This window comes from Eupeodes corollae, chromosome 1 (genome assembly GCF_945859685.1).
Source record: "Eupeodes corollae chromosome 1, idEupCoro1.1, whole genome shotgun sequence".
Taxonomy (NCBI): domain Eukaryota; kingdom Metazoa; phylum Arthropoda; class Insecta; order Diptera; family Syrphidae; genus Eupeodes; species Eupeodes corollae.
This window is the reverse complement of record NC_079147.1, coordinates 7,988,825-8,008,169: the sequence shown is the minus strand read 5'-3', so window position 1 is coordinate 8,008,169 and position 19,345 is coordinate 7,988,825. Positions and strand designations below refer to the sequence as shown.

Here is a 19,345-nt window from a genome sequence, read left to right as displayed (position 1 = left end):
TTACACAATTTTTCTCTTTGTGCTAGTGTTTTGTCCGTTAAAAGTGGAACCATCGTGAAGTTGGCTACTAGCAGTCCATGTATATTATGTCAATGGGGAAAGCATATAGTTAAAGGTATGGAATCACTCCTAAGGACGGTTTTGCATGAGGATAAATATTGACTAGCGGCCTATATCTAATATTTCAATTGCGGGCATAATATTACGTTCTTTTTTTTATATTCACAAGCACTAAAGGGGTTATTACATAGTACCCTTTATATGTTTATATCTAAACACAGTGCGAGCGTTAGGAAAATAGGGAAGGATTTAAAAGGAGATACCGGTGCACATTGGTCTTAAAGATCTGAACACCAAAATGGGAGGGAAAAACAGAGTTGGACAAAGCATTCCACATTCTCGATGTGCGATTTAAGAAAGAATCTCTGTACTTGACAGTACGCCCGAAATTGAGCTCAAGGGTAAACTGATGAGCATTCCTAGAAGTGCGAGTATTACGGCTGAATTGTTTGGAATACAACTGGCTAATTCGACAGAACATTGTTTGTAAAAATAACGATAAGACAACGAAAGGCATGAGGTATTGCGGCGGTGTTCTAGCGATGTAAATGTTTCGATTATAGTTCTTTCGCCTATCATTATAGTCAGATCAGAAGGGGTGAAAAATTTCTTGAATCTTCGGAGAAATTCTAAGCACCTGGCAGCATTTTTGGCGATATCGAATATGTGATCATTCCATAAGAGGTGATCTGTGATATTCATACCGAGTACTGAAAGTTGATTAGTTTCCTGGATGCAAGTGCCGCTCATGGATAGCGGCATCGGGGGTGGGTTACGCTTTAACGACAGGAGACAGCATTGAGTTTTCGAAACATTAAATTCTACACGGTTTTTGATACCCCATTGGACAATGCTGTCAAGATCAGAATTTAATGAGCTTATCATACGCTGCCATATAAATTCCACATCCGAAGGACAAGGATGTGAATCTAGAAACGAATATGAAAAGCTGAGGGTACTGTCGTCGGCGAAACAGTTTAATGGATTAGAAGTGACAGACAAAAGATCGTTTATGAATATAATGAAGAGAGTCGGAGACAAAACGGAGCCCTGGGGTACACCAGCATTTATTTTATTAGTTTCAGACTTGAAACCATCCAATACAACTTGTATTGAACGGTTAGAAAGGTAATTTCTAATCCAACGAAGAAGAGATTCATCAATACCAAAAGCACGCATTTTCGATAAGAGAGGTGCCAAACTCTATCAAATGCTTTTGAAATATCAAGTGCAATAATCTTACTTTCTCCAAAACGATCTAAAGATCACCAGTGGACCTATTGCTACGAAAGTCATACTGTCGGCCATTAAGAAGCTTCCGTTCTTCAAGATATTTCTTAAGCTGAAATTAATCAGCGTTTCCATGACCTTAGAAAGAAGGAACGTAAGTGCAATTGGACGATAGTTTGAGGAAGAGGAGGATTCACCTTTTTTAAGGACAGGCTGGTCAAATGCAGTTTTCCATCCACTCGGGAAGAGACATGTAGAATAGAACAGATGGAAAAGCCAACGCAGTGGTTTTGCCAGCGTTGAAGAACACCTCTTCAGAACAATTAAATAATGTTGCATAAGTCTTATCAATACAATTTTTGGGTTGGGTCCATATTGCGTTTTTAAATAAGTCTGTTACACTTTACGCTTCGAGCTTAGAAATATAATACCTTTTTTCGAAAAATTACAAAATATAAAAATTAAAAATGTTCCCGCCTAAAGGTTTATCAAGGAAATGTTTCTCTTGAATCGATGAACTTAACGACCATAAACACACATTTTGTATCAGTTTTATTAAATGCTAGTGTCTCTTTTTGAACTTTTTTTTCAATGTTTACAAAAAGTTATCTGCTTATTTAAACCTTATTGAAAACTAACTTAAAAACTCTGTTTTGAAATATTATTTTAACAAATAACGTGTTACTATAATTTTTTTTGCAACCAAATGTTGACAATATTTGCAAAAATTCTGTTGCATAAATTTATCAATTTCAAGAGCTTTCACATCTATTGTGAACTCTTTCTAAAATACAACTTATGGCTTATTCCACAAAATGAAAAATCCTATCTGCTTGATCTCGACGAAAATGACAGTTAACTCTAACTTATAGGGGTACAAAGAGCTTTATTATCTCGAGCTACACTGATGTCGAATTGATTTTGTGTCCTAATTTAGAAAAAAAAATAAAATGTTATATTCAAAATATATTTACTTACTTATTGTACTTATTTCAATCGTACAATCTGATGGAGATAAAAGTCAAAGGAAAGAATATGAAAAAAACAACTTTGCTCCACATAAAGTAAAACATCAAAATCTAAGAAGTCTGGAGCAACCATTTCGAATGGCAAAATTGAACATAGCTTGGGTGAGAGCCCAAAACGTAAGTCAAACTTTATGACCTTTAGATTAACCCATTTTAGTATAAAAATTATGAATCGTTTTACTTTAGATCTTAAGTGATTCTGTTCTCAAGTCATTTTATGCGGAGTTAAAAACTCAAGACAAAGAGTTATTCGAATGGAAGCATACAGGCAAAAGAAATGGCGGCGCGACGAAGGAAGAACTTCTACAAGCAAAAGTTATGAATAAACTTGCCATGGTCATGGAAAAATATGGCTTACTAGACGAAATTGATGAGACGAAAAAAGAAATTCCCGTTAGAAAACTTAAAGGAAAAGAGGTACAGTAAAATTAATGTTTTTTTTTTGTAAATTTTGTTGCCCCTCAGGTTCTTAGTAGGTAATAAAAAGTAACAGTAAGTTAATTGCATTAGAAAAAACGTATTATAAGAACAATTCATTTGGTCTTACATTTTTAGTTTGTTTAAAAATTTAATGTTTTTGATTTTTTTGTAGAACTTTAAAAATAGTTTCAAATAGTCATTACATCACAAAGAGATTCATATGTCAATTTTGACATTTCAACAAAATATTACTGTGAATCCATCAGTGACACATTTATGCTTACATTTATTTCATATGCATTTTTAATTTTGTTGAATTCAAATTGATAAAATCAGGGATGCATTGTCCCACCCTATGACAGTTAAGTTTGACGGCCTAAGTACATGGTCGTCGAAAGATTTGTATACCTATTATACATTTATTTATATTTCTAAGATTTATGAGAGAATTTTTTTCAGACCGACTAAAAGAACAGGAGAATGAAACATAAATACAGTTCACTATTTATTTGTATGATTCCTGACAAACCGAATCATAAAAATTCGTTCTTAAATTTCTGCCAGCAAATGCGAAAAATTTGTATAGGACATTTTGTTTCTATTTTGAGAAAACCAAGACCTCTTAGATTTTATCTCAAATTTAAGTCAACTAAACTAACAAAATGTGTGGGTGTCTGAAAAATCATACTTCAATTTTGAAATAAGAAATGTAAATCATATGTATAATATCCTTTTTACACCAAACCAAAAAATAAATTTTCTGCAAAAAGGTTTCAAAAACCTGAAAATCATTCACACTGAATATTTATCCGTTTTCGTTTGACATTTCCATTTTTGCAATATCCACTGTCAAATTTTGTATTGATGCAAAACTTTTAACCCGCCATTTGTGACGCAAATTTGACTTTGATCAATGGTGACACCACTGACGGACCGGGTTTTTCAACTGAATATTTTTTGAAATGTGTTACTAATATTTCGTGTTTCTTTAATATATGCTCGTTGACATTGAACAACTGATATTAAATTAATTGAAACTCTTTTATTACAATACACAAATTCAAATTCAACAAAAGAACAATAAAAGAGAAGAAAGTTATTCGCATTTTTTCGCACACCCGGTCTCACAGACCAGTAGGTCACCATTGACGGAGTCAAATTCTAATCCTTGAATCAATTGAAATTGATCCTTCTAAAAAGAGAGCTGAACTAAATATGAAGATTTTTTAAAAACTTTTTCTATTATTTCATCATCGCATCTTTCACTTTTGCAAATCCTGGAACTTTAAAAATAAAAGAATTAAGAATTTTTCTTCTCAGAATGTGCACTTTTGTTTTTATGTCTTCCAAAAGCAAACTAAAAGTTTAATGGCTAAATCACAAACACGCTTCAGCTTGAATGACATTTCAATTATTTCATCCCTCCAAAGAGCAAATATTTTGTTTGTTGACATTTTTTACCGCTGTTTACAAGCTGTTGAGCTGTCAGACAAAGCAAATGTTAAGATAACTGAACTAGAGCTTCCGTTTGGAGTCACATTACGTTCATTTCCTTACAATTGTCTAACGAAACGTTAGGTCGAAGCTCCATTGTGATAGCAATATAGGATGCATTGAATTCCTACGACTGAAACGTAAGGCGAAGCCGAAGCTGAAGCGTGTTTGTGATTCACCCATAATTCACAACATTTGAATTGAAACCTCTGCAGTTGTGGGCAAAAATTTAATAATTGTTTACATTTAATTGAGCTCTGAATATTTCAAAAGATTAGGTTGTTTAGTTTATCTTTGAACTGCTACTAATTTCGACTGTTTTTTATAAAACTTGTGGTTTACGAAAACAGGTATGGGAAAACCCTATAATTTAGTGAAAACCGGATTTTGGGTTTAGTGTGATAAGTCTAAAAATCAATCATTATTTATCGGATTCTGTAATCGTAGTGACACTTCAATTGTATAAATATATAGTTTTTAGACGACACCGCTGGTTTAATGTTTCAATATCAACCATTGGTTATCTGTCATTGTTAGTAATGACAGCCAGAAGCGTTCGTCGGATCGCCATCGCCAAGTGTTTTAATAAAAGTTTAATTAACAAAAGATAAAGATAGTTTCTAATATTTTACTCGAATTCATATCAATTTTATTAATATAACTTTTTTAAATTCCATTAATATCCACAAAATAAAATACTCTCCTAAGCAAATGAATTAAGTGCAAAGCATTTTTGTATGAACTATTTTTTACGAAACATCGGCAAGTCTTTCCGGTCGCTCATATCTCTTTAAGAGTTCATAAGTCACCAACTACTAGTTCTTGGTTCCATTAAAATGATAGGGACAATGTTATTTCCAAAAATAGTTTTCGTGTTTTTAACATTACTTCTGATAGTACAGACAAATGGAGATAGTAAAAAACAAAGCCGGAAGTATTCCAAAGAAGCAAATGCTCCATATTTTACAACGGAAAGCTATGATCCAGATTTTAGGAATCTTCAGCGACCTTTTCGAATGTCCAAATTGAATTTGGTTTGGACCAAGGCTCAACAAGTATTTTAAATTCGTTCTAAAAAAAAGCTTAAAATTAATAATTGTGATAAAATTGTTGGCTCATTTTGGTTTGTTTTCTAATTTCAGAGGTTAACTGAACCAAAACTAAAATCTTTATACATGGAATTAAAAATCCAGGATAAAGAAGAAATCGGATGGAAGCAGCTCAATTCACAGCACAAAGACAAAGAAGGTCTGAAAGCCGCAGAGCTGAGACAAAAACTTATCGGCATAATGAGTAGCTATGATTTGTTGGAACATTTTGAAGAAACACAAGATGCCACTAAGACTAAACCCTACAAGGTAAATTATGTTGTTTTTAGTGTGTAGAAGTTCTAAATTATATAGAATACTAGTAGCTCGGTACGTGCTTCGCTACGTATAAGGCATAATTCATTTATTCAAACAAAAAAATATTTTAAATTGCTAGCTTTTTAAATGTCAAAATGACCCAAATGATAAGATTGTTTATATTATATTTATCAGCAAAGAGTAAAACCTAAAAAATCAAAAACGATTGGGTACTCTTACTATGGTGGGTCTATAATTCTATATGGGTTAGCCTAAAACAGTTGGATAAACAATATTTTTAGTTTTTCCACTTTGAGCATGAATAAATAAAAAGTTGGGTGTACCGGTTCTTGAACAGGCAACATAAAGTTGGCCATGTGAAAAACATGATTCCTCCAAATTGACACCACAAACGTGAAGTGTTTGCCCTTGGGCCTTATTTATGAACATCGCAAATGATAAACGTACAGGATATTGTAATCTTTTGAATTAGCATATCACTTGGAATCATAGGGATACTCGGTATCAAACACACTTCGCCTTTTGATTTACCAGTTAAGATTGTAGCTTCAATCAAATTTGGCAATAACTTTTTCACTGCCAATAAAATGCCATTACAAAGTTCTGGTGGATTAGTGTTTCGCAATTATATAATAATCATTATTATTATCATCTTTATTTTTTCATTTAAAATTAACAAACTTAAAACTAAAGATTTAGGGCCATGGCTCATGGGTTGTCTGCCGGTATATTTTGCTAAACTAAATATTTTGTGAGAGAAAGTATAAAAATTTGGTTATATAAAGAAAACAGCAATTGAAAAAAGAAAAAGAAGAAGAAGGGAAGAAAAAAAATATTCGGTTTAATGGTGTAAATAATTGAATAGACAAATAAATTTACAGTGTCGAGCATAAGTCATGGTACTCAAAGTGCCATGTCATTAAAAGCTTTGAAAGAAAAGAAAACTTAAGGACTTAATTTTCATGCATCAAGTTATTTATTATGATAAAACCTTATTCTTTGTTTTACCAATAGAAAAACTTCACAAACAAATTTTATTTTCTAACAAAAAATAATAAAACCTTGAAATCTATGAAAAAAGTAGTGCAAAAGTCTAGGTACTTCTGCACTTTACCAGTTTTAACTGTTTAAATTTGTAACGGTCCTGTTGGCTTTGTTGCGACTCGAAGGGATAGACTGAAAAAATTTTCTGGAGTTTGCACAGTATTTTTGCTTGCTTTCTTTACTATTGACTCACTTCGATATTCCAATTCGCTAGCACTTGTTTTGTAAAGTAAATTAAAGAGATCATTTTGGTTAAATTTAAGAAATTTTACTTTAGTGAAAGGAATGACAGAGTAATTTAACTGGCTTGCTCTAGCCGAAAACGCTTTAAAGTCAATTGGCAGTATTTGAATTATTTTTAAAGTTACATTTCTAAAATGCATAGCTTTAAGATGTCGCGAAAGCTGACTAAATACTTCCAGATTTCGAAGGTACCTATCGATGGAGCTATGGACGCAGTCAACTTCCTGAATCAACGAATGTCCAGGCTCCGAAAATTTTTGTTCAATAACTTTTAAGGAAGAAGTGTTATTTAGTATGAAAAGCAAAGCAATTGACATCACCTTATTTTTATTTTGGGGGACACATGAGTCACTCCAAAGAGTCAGAGATGTGATGAACGGGTTATCAGATAATATTTATTTTAAAAATTGAGCTGGCAATATCATCACCAGAACGACCGCTGTGCAATTCATTCCATATTGCACAATAAGTTACTTTTGGGTTTCTTGGCAAACAAAGCGTTGCTGTCATATTATAGACATTTAATTTTCGTGTTGTATGTGTATATGATCATTCTTACTTTCATTGTGGATCTCATACACGTACGACAAAACAATTTTCAGATTTTATTTTAAATTTTTGGTCGTATGTTTTAAGCCTAAAACATTTATAAGAAAAAAATTGCTCAAAATACATGGAATTTTTGTCGTATATGCCAAAAACAGGCGTGTACGACAAACCAATATTAAGTGTATGCTATTTTTGTGGATATACGACAAAATGCACACTAATTATCTCAGCAACGGTAAATGATAGGTCAATTCCGATTGCAGAAATAGAAAAAGGACCTTCGAAAACATAGTACTGCATACCCACTTTAAAAAAGTGCATTTTGGCGTATACAACAAACCAATTCTCGGGCGACGATGTGTGTGTCAATCAGTACAAAGCGATCGGTCGTGCAGGTTAAGGTTAAAGAAATTTTGTTGTGTAAAACCAAAAAAGCGATGGTTAGAAAAGAACTAACGGTAAATAAGCGTCAAATTATTATTAATTGCCATGAGCAAGGTAAAAGTTATGCGGATATTAATAAAATTGTTGGACGACCCAAATCTACCATACAAAATGTGATTAACCGTTACAATAAAGAAAACCGAATCGAAAATAAAGTCAGGTCTGGTCGTCCGCGCAAGCTTACAGAAAGAGATGAACGAAAAATCGCGAGAATAATAAAAAAAGATCCATTCAAAAGTGCTCTAAAGATTGCTACCGATATACAGATTAAAACAGTTTCTCCGTGGACAGTTGCAAGATCGCTCCAGAGATCTGGGTTTAAGTCGTACACACCTCGTAAAAAGCCGTTTGTAAGTGAAATAAATAAAAAGAAAAGACTGGACTTTGCAAAGGATTATAAAAATAAATGAAATGAATTTTGGGATAACGTAATATTCTCCGATGAGTCGAAATTCATTGTAGTACCCGTAGCATGATGGTTAGTGCGTTGGACTGTCATGCAAAGGGTCTGGGTTCAATCCCTGCCTGTGCCACCTTAATTTAAAAAAATAATTTTCGCGGGTACTGCCTCTTGCGAGGAATTGACAAATCCTTCAAGAGTAATTCTTGTCATGAAAAAGTGCTTTCTCAAACTAGCCGTTCGGATTCGGCCCAAAATTGTAGGTCCCTTCCATTCCTGACAACAGTACTCGCACACAGGAATGGTTGAGAGTTGTAAGTCACTAGGCCCTGGTTCACAACGGACTGTTGCGCCACCCCATTTGATTTGAGTCGAAATTCAACATTTTTGGCTCAGATGGGAGGATTAGAGTGTGGAGAAAACAAGGCGAAGCCTTGAATCCTAAGAACATAATTAAAACTGTGAAACACAGTGGCGGTGGTGTAATGGTATAGGGGTGTATGTCATCCAATGGTGTCGGGAATTTGACAATAATTGATGGAATTATGAATAAGAAAGTTTATTTGAACATCTTAAAACAAAACTAACAACAAAGTGCAGAGAAACTTGGGATCGTAGACACATATCACTTCCAACAGGATAACGATCCCAAGCATACGACTACAAATGTAAAGTTGTGGATCGCCTTCAACACGCCTCACATGCTAGTTACACCCCCCCAAAATCTTAACCCAATCGAACATTTATGGGATGTCTTAGAGAAACGACTTCGAAAACACAATATAACGAGCAAAACCCACCTTAAAGAGCTCCCGGTATCAGAATGGGAATTAATAGGGTCAGATGTCACGCGAAAACTTGTGAACTCTATGCCAAATCGTTTTAAAGAGGTTATTAGGCTCAAAGGTTTTCCCACAAAATATTAGGTAATTATATTCTTAACATAAAACATTCGAAACCGAATTAAATTCGTTTGTCCTTCTAGGGTACCAAGACTTTTGCACTATTGTTGTTAGGGACTAATACTTTTTTTAAACTTTTTTAAGATCCTTTAAGGATATTTTTCTGTTTTTCTTGTGTTAATTTTTTAAATAAACTTAAACTTGAATAAATCAAAACATAAATTGAAAATTGTGTCTTAATATCATTTACACAACTCATTTATCAAGAATACCCACACGGCTACCAAGACTTTTGCTCGACACTGTATAAAAAAAAATATAAACAAAATCTGATTCGGGCTTTTAGTTTAGCTAAAACAAAATTATTAAGTTTATGAAAACAGCAATCATTTAACTATGGCAATATGTGTTAAACAATTGATTCAAATGTTCTAAGGGCTTTTAGTTTGGCGAAAACGAAAAAAAAAGAAAACATAAAGAAAGATATCTCAAGGAATTTAATGATTAGCAAATTTTCAAATGCGATTTAGGCCTTTAGTTTAGCTAAAACAAAGTTGTAATAGAATTATTATTCTAGTATATATTAATGTATATCTATATGAAACTGCATCTAATAAAAACTGAATGAATAGACGCCAACCGTTATCTCCATTCAGAACACCTAGACATTCTTCAAGTGACAGAAAACTCTTGTTAAAATAAAGCCGACGAATTTTCTGCATGATTGGGCACAATGCAACAAAGTGGAATATGTTTTCAACTTGATTAAGGTTGCACTTGCAACTTGATTAAAGTGCAGTTTGGGTTCTTACCAGTTCTGTGCGGTCTGTGAATAAAATCTAACATCTCCGTGCGAGCTTTAAATATGATGCTCATTTCCATTACAGTAAATTTATCTCTAAAGTAATTAGAAGACCCGAGTCTGAGGTTAAGTTTACTGTAAATTGATCTCGACACAGACTCCCTCGCCCTATCTAGATAGCTTTGGAATAAGTGATCATCAATAGTAGATATACAGTCGTATAAAGCGCTTCTCCACGCATCTAAACTATCAACAGATAGAGATAGAGGAAAGTTGTGTGCCGAGGCCAAATCATACCAGTCTTTAAATGGAGTATACCGGCATCTAAAACACACTGATAGGACACTCTTTTGCAAATTGTTGGCCGACCTTTGCATTACCCTCAATATATAATCAGCGTTTGCTGTTAAATTCATAATAAATATTGTAGTAAGTCTCGGTTCGATATGTATAGCATAATTGGGCATGTTAGTTGGGAGTCTAAAGATACGCTTGAAAAAAATATCTTTGAACAGCTTCGATATCTTCTATTTGCTTGTACCCATAGACTTGGTTGCCATTACACAAACAGCTTTTGATAGTTGCTTCAAACACTTTGAACTAAGGATCAACAAGTTTGTTATTAAAAAAGTTTGACCACATACAATTTATTGCAGTTTTTGCAACTCTCACCTTATGTTTTATGTGAACACCAAAATTCAGGTTATGTTTTAATGTGTATCCTAAATATTTAAATTCTTTCACCACTTCTAAGTTGTATAATCAAAGACCCAGTTTTCAGATTCAAGCAATGCGGTGGTATACTAGCCGGTTCCAATGAATTTAACAATTCAATTGGATAATTCATTGCCTCATCTTGATTCGTAACACTGTCAATTGATTTATATGTCGTGAGTTTCGCTTGAATTTAAAAATGAATGTCATTTATATACATTTTTTTCGGTGCTAAAATGGTATGTTCTCTCGACCAATCATGATTTCTGTAATTCTGAAGAATATTCAGAAAAACACACTCAATCAACTCATCTACAGATTGTGCAATTGCACAAAAATTGTTCGATAAAGTGATCAATTCGTTGGAACTTACTTACTTACTTATTTAAGGTGGCGCTACAGTCCTGTGTGAACTAGGGCCTCACCCAACAAACTTCTCCATCTAGCTCGGTCCCTATCTAGATGTCTCCAGTTTCGCCTGTGGGTGCGGATTCGAAGACTTTCCGGGCCGGAGCATTGGTTTCCATGCGCTCTTCGTGACCCAGCCATCTTAGTCGTTGGACTTTTACCCTTCTGAAATCCGATAGAACTGTCGATTGGTATTTTGGCATCACCAATTTCTAACAATTGTCTTGATAACTCATGGGCAGTTGCATCATTACGTAGGTGAATACGCATATTAATGTTCAGTGTCAATTTTCGTACATATCTCCAAAGAAATGATGACTTTAAACAGGCGTTTATTTCATCAGTAGGAGTTGATCGAGGAATAAGAGGCAATTTTTGACAAAAGTAACCTGACAGCAATATTAGAGCACCACCAAAACAGCTGTTGATTACGGCGTAAATCTTGCATTGTTCGATTAAATGCTTCTATTGTTTTTTATTTGCCATTGTGCACTCATCCCATAAAATAATTGACGTTAATCGCAGAACTTTTGCCATAGCAGAATTTCTGGAAATATTTCAAGTTGGAGTTTCAATCACCCATACATTCAAAGGCAATTTTAATGCAATTTCAATTTCCTGTTCCGATCGAATAGTCGCTAAAATCAATGATACAACGCAAGTTTTTCCTGTACCAACAGGTGCATCCAAGAAATCTAATCCACCTGTATTATTGGAAACGGCTTGCATGATTGTGTCATACACACACAAAAGTTGAATATTCAATTTGGTTATATTCGATTGTGCAAATAAACGTAAATCATTAGAATTTAACTCCTGCTTACTTGCAATTCACGATCAAAAAATCATGTGATTTCGAGCCACATAGATATTAGTACAATTTGTTTGTTTATGGGAGTATAGAAAAGTGTTGATTTAACACCTTTTCAAGATTTTTTTAAAATTTTCTCTACGTACGAATTTTCTCTGGACTTCCACGAATAATTCAATACCAAAATTAGCCAAATCGGTAAAGGCATTGTTGAGTTATAACATTACAAAGAAAAGTGGCATTGATTTTTATATATATAGATTTAGAAATGTAGACTAAGTAGTTTGTAGTACCTGTGGTGTGATTGTTAGTGTGTAGGACTGTCATGCCAGAGTTCTTGGATTCAAGCGCTGCTTGTGTCGCCTTTTTACAGCTTCTTGCGAGGAATTGACAAAGAGTAATTCTTGTCATGAAAAGTGCTTTCTCAAATCCGTCTTTTAGATTAGTCTTAAAACTTTAGATCTTCTCCATCACTAAAATGGTTGAGAGTTATAGTCACTAGGCCCAATTTCTCACCTTATTTATTTATTTAATTATAGATTAAGAAGATTAAGATGTAAAGTTTGATGTTAAAGATAAGGATATAGATTTATAGCATTATTAGAAACATTCAAGACATTAACCTGTGCAGGTTTACAAACACTTTAATTAACTCTGAGCGATAACTAGAGTAAACTCAAATTTTGTGAAAAGAATGGTAGTGTGTTTTGCAAACAAAGTTAAAATTCATAAGAGGTGGTTAAAAATCAACCTCTTGTAAGATGCTTCTACCTTTACATATAAAACCAATGCACACTTCTATAAATATAGTGTAACGAGCCGCTTTGCCTGTGTGGGGTCGTGACGGGCATAATTGAACCCGTAGTTCATTTGTTTCGAAGGTTCTTCGACCCATGACTCTTCATAAAAAAAATAAAACCAGCTAGCATCCCGGTGGTAGTGATGCACGAGATATTTACTAAACCCTCCCCACCTGGTTGTCTTCCTTGGTAAGAATCACCCCATTCCTCGGCTCATTCTTTACCCCTTCTTCCCCATTTCCCCCTCACTCTATCATCCCTTTAAGCAAAAAAAAACTTAAACCCTCATTGGTATGGTTTTAAGTTTCAAAAAATTACCATTCTGTTCTTTTAATAACTTACAAAATGTTTTATTAATGTATTTAAATTTTAATTAACAAGATGCATATCAGTATGTGTTGAAAATTCAATTTAAAATTAACAAAAATTTAATTTATCACGACAAAAAATTAATTTATATAACAAACAAAATTAATCATTTGTGGCAATCATACACCAATCAAGCGAAATCTAATTGATTCGTATGAATCGTCTACGATTTATTAAAAAAATGAATCTTCAAAATCTTATTCTTTTTAAATTTCAACTCCCCTTTTTGTAAGACCCCGCTTTCTTATTTGAAGCTGTGTATGTATATCTTTTTTCTTTTTTATGAACACTCGTTTACCCGCACTTTTATTATATTTTATATTTATTTTTCTGTTGAAGTGGCCACTGCTGCTGGAAGTCTAGGGTCGATGAATAGTTTAGTTGGTTATGAGATTGACGAAATTGTTCACTTAACTTCAAACTAAAATTTAACTACATTTTATTAAACGTTCCCGGAACGTATCTCATCAAAAGATTTTCGGCTTTAAGCAGCTATTATTTTCACCACAAAAATTTGATTTTTAAGTTAAGTTTAAAGCAAAATTATTTAAAATTTAGATACAAAATTAAAAGATATATATATAGATGACGGTGGTCAAACTGCAGCAGGCTTTACTCCGGTGGTTTTTGTCGGCGCCTAGTCACACTAAGCTACCGGGCTTCTACAGCTTGGAAGTATTGAATGTCCAGTATAAGTCCGGCCACGTGATCCTGTTGGTCTCTTTATCTATTAATCCTTTTTCAGAAAACTTTCTTAATCTGTCCTTAGGGATACCTTTGGGGAGCTTATTTGTTGGATAATTCCCTTTTTATTTAGGCACACCAAATGGAATTTAAAACAAATTTCCGATAAAAAAAAACTTAACACTTTATTCAACCGAACAAAGCAGGTATTTGGACTTGAAATTTTGAAATTAGATTTTAATCATATGACCGAATGTTGGTATTAGCTCCGGATGCATCTCTTACGCTTTCGGTTTTTAAAAAAAGTCTAGACTTTATAGCCAACCTTCGGACTACCCATTTTCATATTTTAGAGAAAAGCTCCTATCCCGTTGATGGTTCTCCAACTCACCAACACACGAATCCCAGTCTCTATCTCACGCTTCTGAATATAGCGTGGATTGATCTCTTCTTCTGAAGTAGAAATGTTGAAACTCTACTCAACCTAAAATTTTTAACCAACATTTCCACCTTTCTGTCTCCGTATCTGCAACGATTACTATCTGATAGTAAAGTTTGCATTCTTTTAGTTGCATATTTTAGAGATACCCGGTTTCGGTTCGTTTGAATTTCTATGGCTAGGTAACATTAGCAACTTTAATTTGCAATCAACAATAAACAAGCTAATATAGGAGTTTTTGTATTGACAATGGATAGAGGAATAGACTTTACAGCACTTAATTTCTCCCCGGAAATAGCCAAAACAATTCCTGTTTACCTGAAGATTGTCGGTGAGGTGTTCCCCGTAGATTATGAAATATTGGTTAAATTACTCATTTGCTCATATAAAACTTGAGGTATTCATTATTTTCACGTTCTTAGATGGCTCATGTTTCACACAAGTCCATAATTCAGTTATACAATATTTTTTGATTGCAAATTCTGAACAAGGTTTTATTCATACCAATATGGACCTATTTTATCTAAAACACTTAGAGCAGAACATAGAATCTTTTAATTTTGTAGTAGTCCCTTTTATTTCACATTGCTGAAATAGGGGACCGACGTATGCTTTTCATTTGTAAAGAGTAATAAGAAAATTAAAAAAAATATGTATATTCAAGTGAGATTTTTTGTGAGTTACACCATTCTTACTCAGCTTGTCAATGATCCTACTCGAATATCGAATCAGACGTTAACGGTCGAACAGAAAATACACTTCACTTTTTTTCACTTCTGATCCTGATAAATACATAATCAGTGTATTGACGCCTCTAGGTACATTGGGCAATAGTGGCATATCAGCTAATCTCTCGTAACAAACAAAACCAGTTACAAAAAAGTGCTCCAAAGAGAAACGTTTGGCAGTACGAGTAAGCCAACTGGGTCGGTTTCAATATTTCAGGATCTTTAACTTGTCACTATGCTTCCTTGGTAGTGGAGTAGACTCCAGTACGGATATGATTACTATTATGATTTATTTGGGAATGGAAAACTTTATCCCAAATAGGGTTAAAAGTATTAATGACTTACCGGTGTTTTAGAAAAAACCCAACTGAGGAAAACCGGAAAATGTTTAAGCAAGCCAGGAAGGCCTAAATTTTTGCATAACGAAAAATAACGGCAAAAAATACTGCAATATCCCAAAGGCAGTACAAATTTTTGGTCATTCGTAAAAAGCATGAAAAATTCTTCCTCTTCTTCGGTCCCTACGCTTGTTAATAATAACACTCCTTTAGTTAGCTCTATTGGGAAAGCTAAATTGTTTGAAAGGCATTTCGCCTAAAAACCATTGCTCCCCCTGTTCTTGAACGCAAAACCATTGCATAAGCTTTCCCATCTATCCTATTCCTCTGGGCTTGTTCCGAGTAGTTTGAAAAGAGCACTGACGTCTTTTATTTCTAAGATCATGGTAACGCTTAAAAAATATCATGAGGAACAAACTCTTCTTAATGACCGTCAGTACGGTTTTCGAAGCATTTGGTTTAATATTTCATTTCACTGAACAGTGGAACACATCTTTACATCGCTTTGAAAAAAGTGATATTATCGCACCTTTTATTTCAAAGGAATTTGATAAAGGTTAGCACTTTGCTCTTTTATCGAAAATGCATGCTTTTGGTATCGATAAACATCTTCTTTGTTGGATTAGAAATTTTCTTTCGAACTGTTTAATGCAAGTTGATTTGGACGGATTCAAGTATGAAACTTAGGTCCTCAGACCTGTTCAGTACGTTGGGGATCGCTTAAGGGCCATAGGGCCTCTACTACGCCTACGCGCCATCGTGTACGGTTTCCGGAGATGTGTTTCAGCTCCCTCCAACTCTTGTCTAGTGACGCTGATTCCACCTCGACTATCCTGCGCCATGTGCTTCTCGTCGTCTATCTCGTCTTCCTTCTTGTGTGAGCGGATTCCACTGTATTGTTTGGGCTGCAATGCAGTCGTTACCTTTTTGAAGCGTATGTCCAATCCATTGCCACATACGCCTTCGTATTATAGATTCTATAGGTTCCTGACCTGTCCTTCTATGAAGGACTTTATTTGAAATACGGTTTGGCCAAAAAATCCTCAGGATGTTACGAAGACATCTATTTACGAAGGTTTGCAGTTTTCCTGTTATGGCTGAAGTAACCTGCCAGGTGTTACACCCATAAAGAAGCACAGATTCGACATTTGTTCGAAACAGTCGTAGCTTTGTTCCAAATGATGCTTCAAATGTATTGAAAAATCTCCACTTTTCCACTGGCAGCGAGAAAATATTTTTTTGAGAGGATGGTCGGGCTGATCATTTTTGTTTTGCCGGAATTAATTTTCAGCCCCACAACTTCTGCTTCTCTCTCCACACTTGTTGTCATTTGATGGAGATCCATGATCCTATAAGAGAGTAAGCAAACATCGTCCGCGTAATCCAAATGCTTTAAATAGGATGTCAAAGTCCACTGGATCCCTCTGCTACCTGAAAGAGCTGAGCGCTTATCACCAACAAAAACAATATTGGCGACAGAATACAGACCTGTCTGACTCCGCTACGGATTTCAAAACCATCTGACAACCTACCATCGTGCAGAACGTGACACTTGGATCCATCATATGCTGCTTTAATAATAACAATTAGTTTTTCTGGGATGCCTCTTCTCCGCAGAGCTAACCAGATCTCGAAGTCGATGAACAGCAGGTGTAGTGGTGATCGATATTAAACGCACCATTCAATAATGATCCGGTTTTAATATAATCAATACAGAAGGATCCAGCGCGGAATCCTGGTTGCTCGGCATCGAATATGGCTTCAAGGTGTTCTCTGATGCGTTCCAGTATAACTTTTGCTACTATTTTGGCAACGGCTAAGATCTCCTTTTTTTGGGAACTTGACGATAATTCCCTTCTTCCACTCATAGGGGAAGCTTTCAGTGATCCAGGTATGAAACGCATAATATAAATGCTGTTGTGTCCAGGGCTCCGTTTTGTTTCCGACCATTTTCCTCATTTTTATAAATTATCTCCTGTCTTCAACTTCTAATCTAATTAATTATTTCGCTGATGACATCATCATTCCGACCTACACAGCATTCTACAATAGGGAATAAGAAACCGTGTGAAATTTGATGCTTCGAAAACCCAATGCTGTCTTATATCCTTAAAACGAGATATACCCTCCTTTCCACTATCGATGAAACTATGAAACTGAAAATCTCTATATCCTCGGAATGTGCATAAGCAACCACCTCTTGTGGGGCGATCACATATGCGATGTCACCAAAAACACCGCAAGATGGGCCGACTATAAAAGGAAGAACTGTTGAAAAAGTGTTTTCCCAAGAAGCCGATCATGAATATATTAAAATGTTGATAACATTTCTACATTTTATAAATAAAAACTCAAATACAAATAATAACAAATTACCTAAAAATACTATAATATAATACAATTTATTTTATCTAAATATTTTATTATTTACAAAACTGTTTGTATGCCGCTTAAAAATGTATATTCTTAAATCTATGTGTAACACTCCATTGTTTAATTTATTATGTAACAACCTAATTGAATTATAAAATTAAAAAATAAATAACAAACAAAAATGATTTAAAATTACAGAAATTCCACTATTCAGAAGATTACATAAACAAGAGTTTGTTCAAAGACAAGAAACTTAACAAGCTGTGGGAGAAAGCTGAACTGTCCGGATTCTCACCAGAAGAGCTAAAAACTCTCAAAGAAGAATTCTTGCATCATCAAGATAAAGTCGATATGTACTACAGTCTGCTGGAGAATGTTGGATCTATGCCTACAAAGGCTGATATACACGAAAGTATTTTAGATTGATATTTCCTGTAAAATAATGTGCTAAAAATATCTCGTTTATGTTTTTCCAGATGCAATCGATGAAGAAATGGACATTTTAAACACCATCCCCGGCGACAATGACAATGAAATCAGAACGCCAGCAATGGAGACAAACGTTTTCCACAACAATATTAATCAATTGCGTGACAGTCATCGTGGTATTAAAGATCATTATGATCGCTTGGAACGTATGGTATCAAGTGGACCACATAGTCAAGACTTTATCGAACCGAAAGTGCAAGGACTTTGGCGTGTTGCCATGTCTAGTAATTTTTCCGAGAAAGAATTGGATTCCATCAAAAGTGAGTTGCATCATTTTGAGAGCAGGCTTCTTAAATTGAGGCACTTACATGCTGAACATGCCTTACAAAAGCACAAATATAAGGTATAAATTCGAATTTATATTAAAAGTTTATTTACTCTTAACATTTTCTCTTTCACCTGAAAATCAGAATGAAAAACAGCAAGATAAATATGATCGTTTTGATGAAATGGAGGATCACATTAAAAAGCAAACCAGAAAAGTCGAAAAAATCCAAGAAAACATCGAGGGTCAGATATTTCGACACACAGAACTTTAAAGAAGCTCAAGTCTCAAAAAATAATGTTGTGAACAAAAATAACTATGTATAATCGAATATTAAATATTTCTGTAAGCCATTGTGTATGTAGTAGATTAGGGAAAAATAAAAATAACACAATTTGTGTATGTTTACTAATATAAGTTGACTTTACAAAAAAAACTGATAGCTGATACTCATGATATTTTTATTGGATAAGGTGGTCAAAATATGGGCTTTTATCTCAAGATTTACCACCCAAAGTAATCAAGATTAACAATGTTTATAATACATTTTCAGCAGCAGATACGAACTAAATATATTGTGCAGATTGTGACAATGTAAGGGACTTCATTTGCAGTCCATTAAATTTTTTGAACGCAAAATAAGACCAAGGTAGCTGTTAATTTTTTAGATGTCATAAATTCAAACTTGGAATTTTCTTGACTATATATTCGTATGTATGTTGATCTTGATGGTCTGATTTCGATTCGATCGTCAACTTTGTCGATGATGAGGATGCGCAGCGTTAATGTAGTTGTTGTTGCGCTCGTGCCCAAAAATCTACTGGACGAAGTATAATTTCTTGTCAGGGCCGTTGCTCTGCACATATGGTTGATGTGCAATAGAATTTTCACTTGGTAATGATGTTTTTGGGTGTCCCGTTGGAGGTTAGGATGGCTCATATGAT

General features: G+C 34.3%; 2 protein-coding genes across 2 annotated transcripts; both read left to right on the top strand.

Moving 5' to 3' along the window:
- The first annotated feature begins 2,174 nt into the window (after nucleotides 1-2,174).
- On the top strand, nucleotides 2,175-2,744 carry LOC129942644 (uncharacterized). Its single transcript, XM_056051668.1, has 2 exons — nucleotides 2,175-2,435; nucleotides 2,505-2,744. The coding sequence occupies exons 1-2, from the start codon at nucleotides 2,241-2,243 to the stop codon at nucleotides 2,742-2,744; spliced, it is 435 nt and encodes a 144-aa protein (XP_055907643.1). The 5' UTR covers nucleotides 2,175-2,240.
- Nucleotides 2,745-4,790: 2,046 nt separating this feature from the next.
- On the top strand, nucleotides 4,791-18,818 carry LOC129942103 (alpha-2-macroglobulin receptor-associated protein-like). The gene is made up of 5 exons (XM_056050902.1): nucleotides 4,791-5,287; nucleotides 5,375-5,590; nucleotides 17,846-18,059; nucleotides 18,124-18,479; nucleotides 18,547-18,818. Exons 1-5 carry the CDS (start codon nucleotides 5,069-5,071, stop codon nucleotides 18,673-18,675), a joined length of 1,134 nt encoding a protein of 377 aa, XP_055906877.1. The 5' UTR covers nucleotides 4,791-5,068; the 3' UTR covers nucleotides 18,676-18,818.
- The last annotated feature ends 527 nt before the right edge of the window (nucleotides 18,819-19,345 follow it).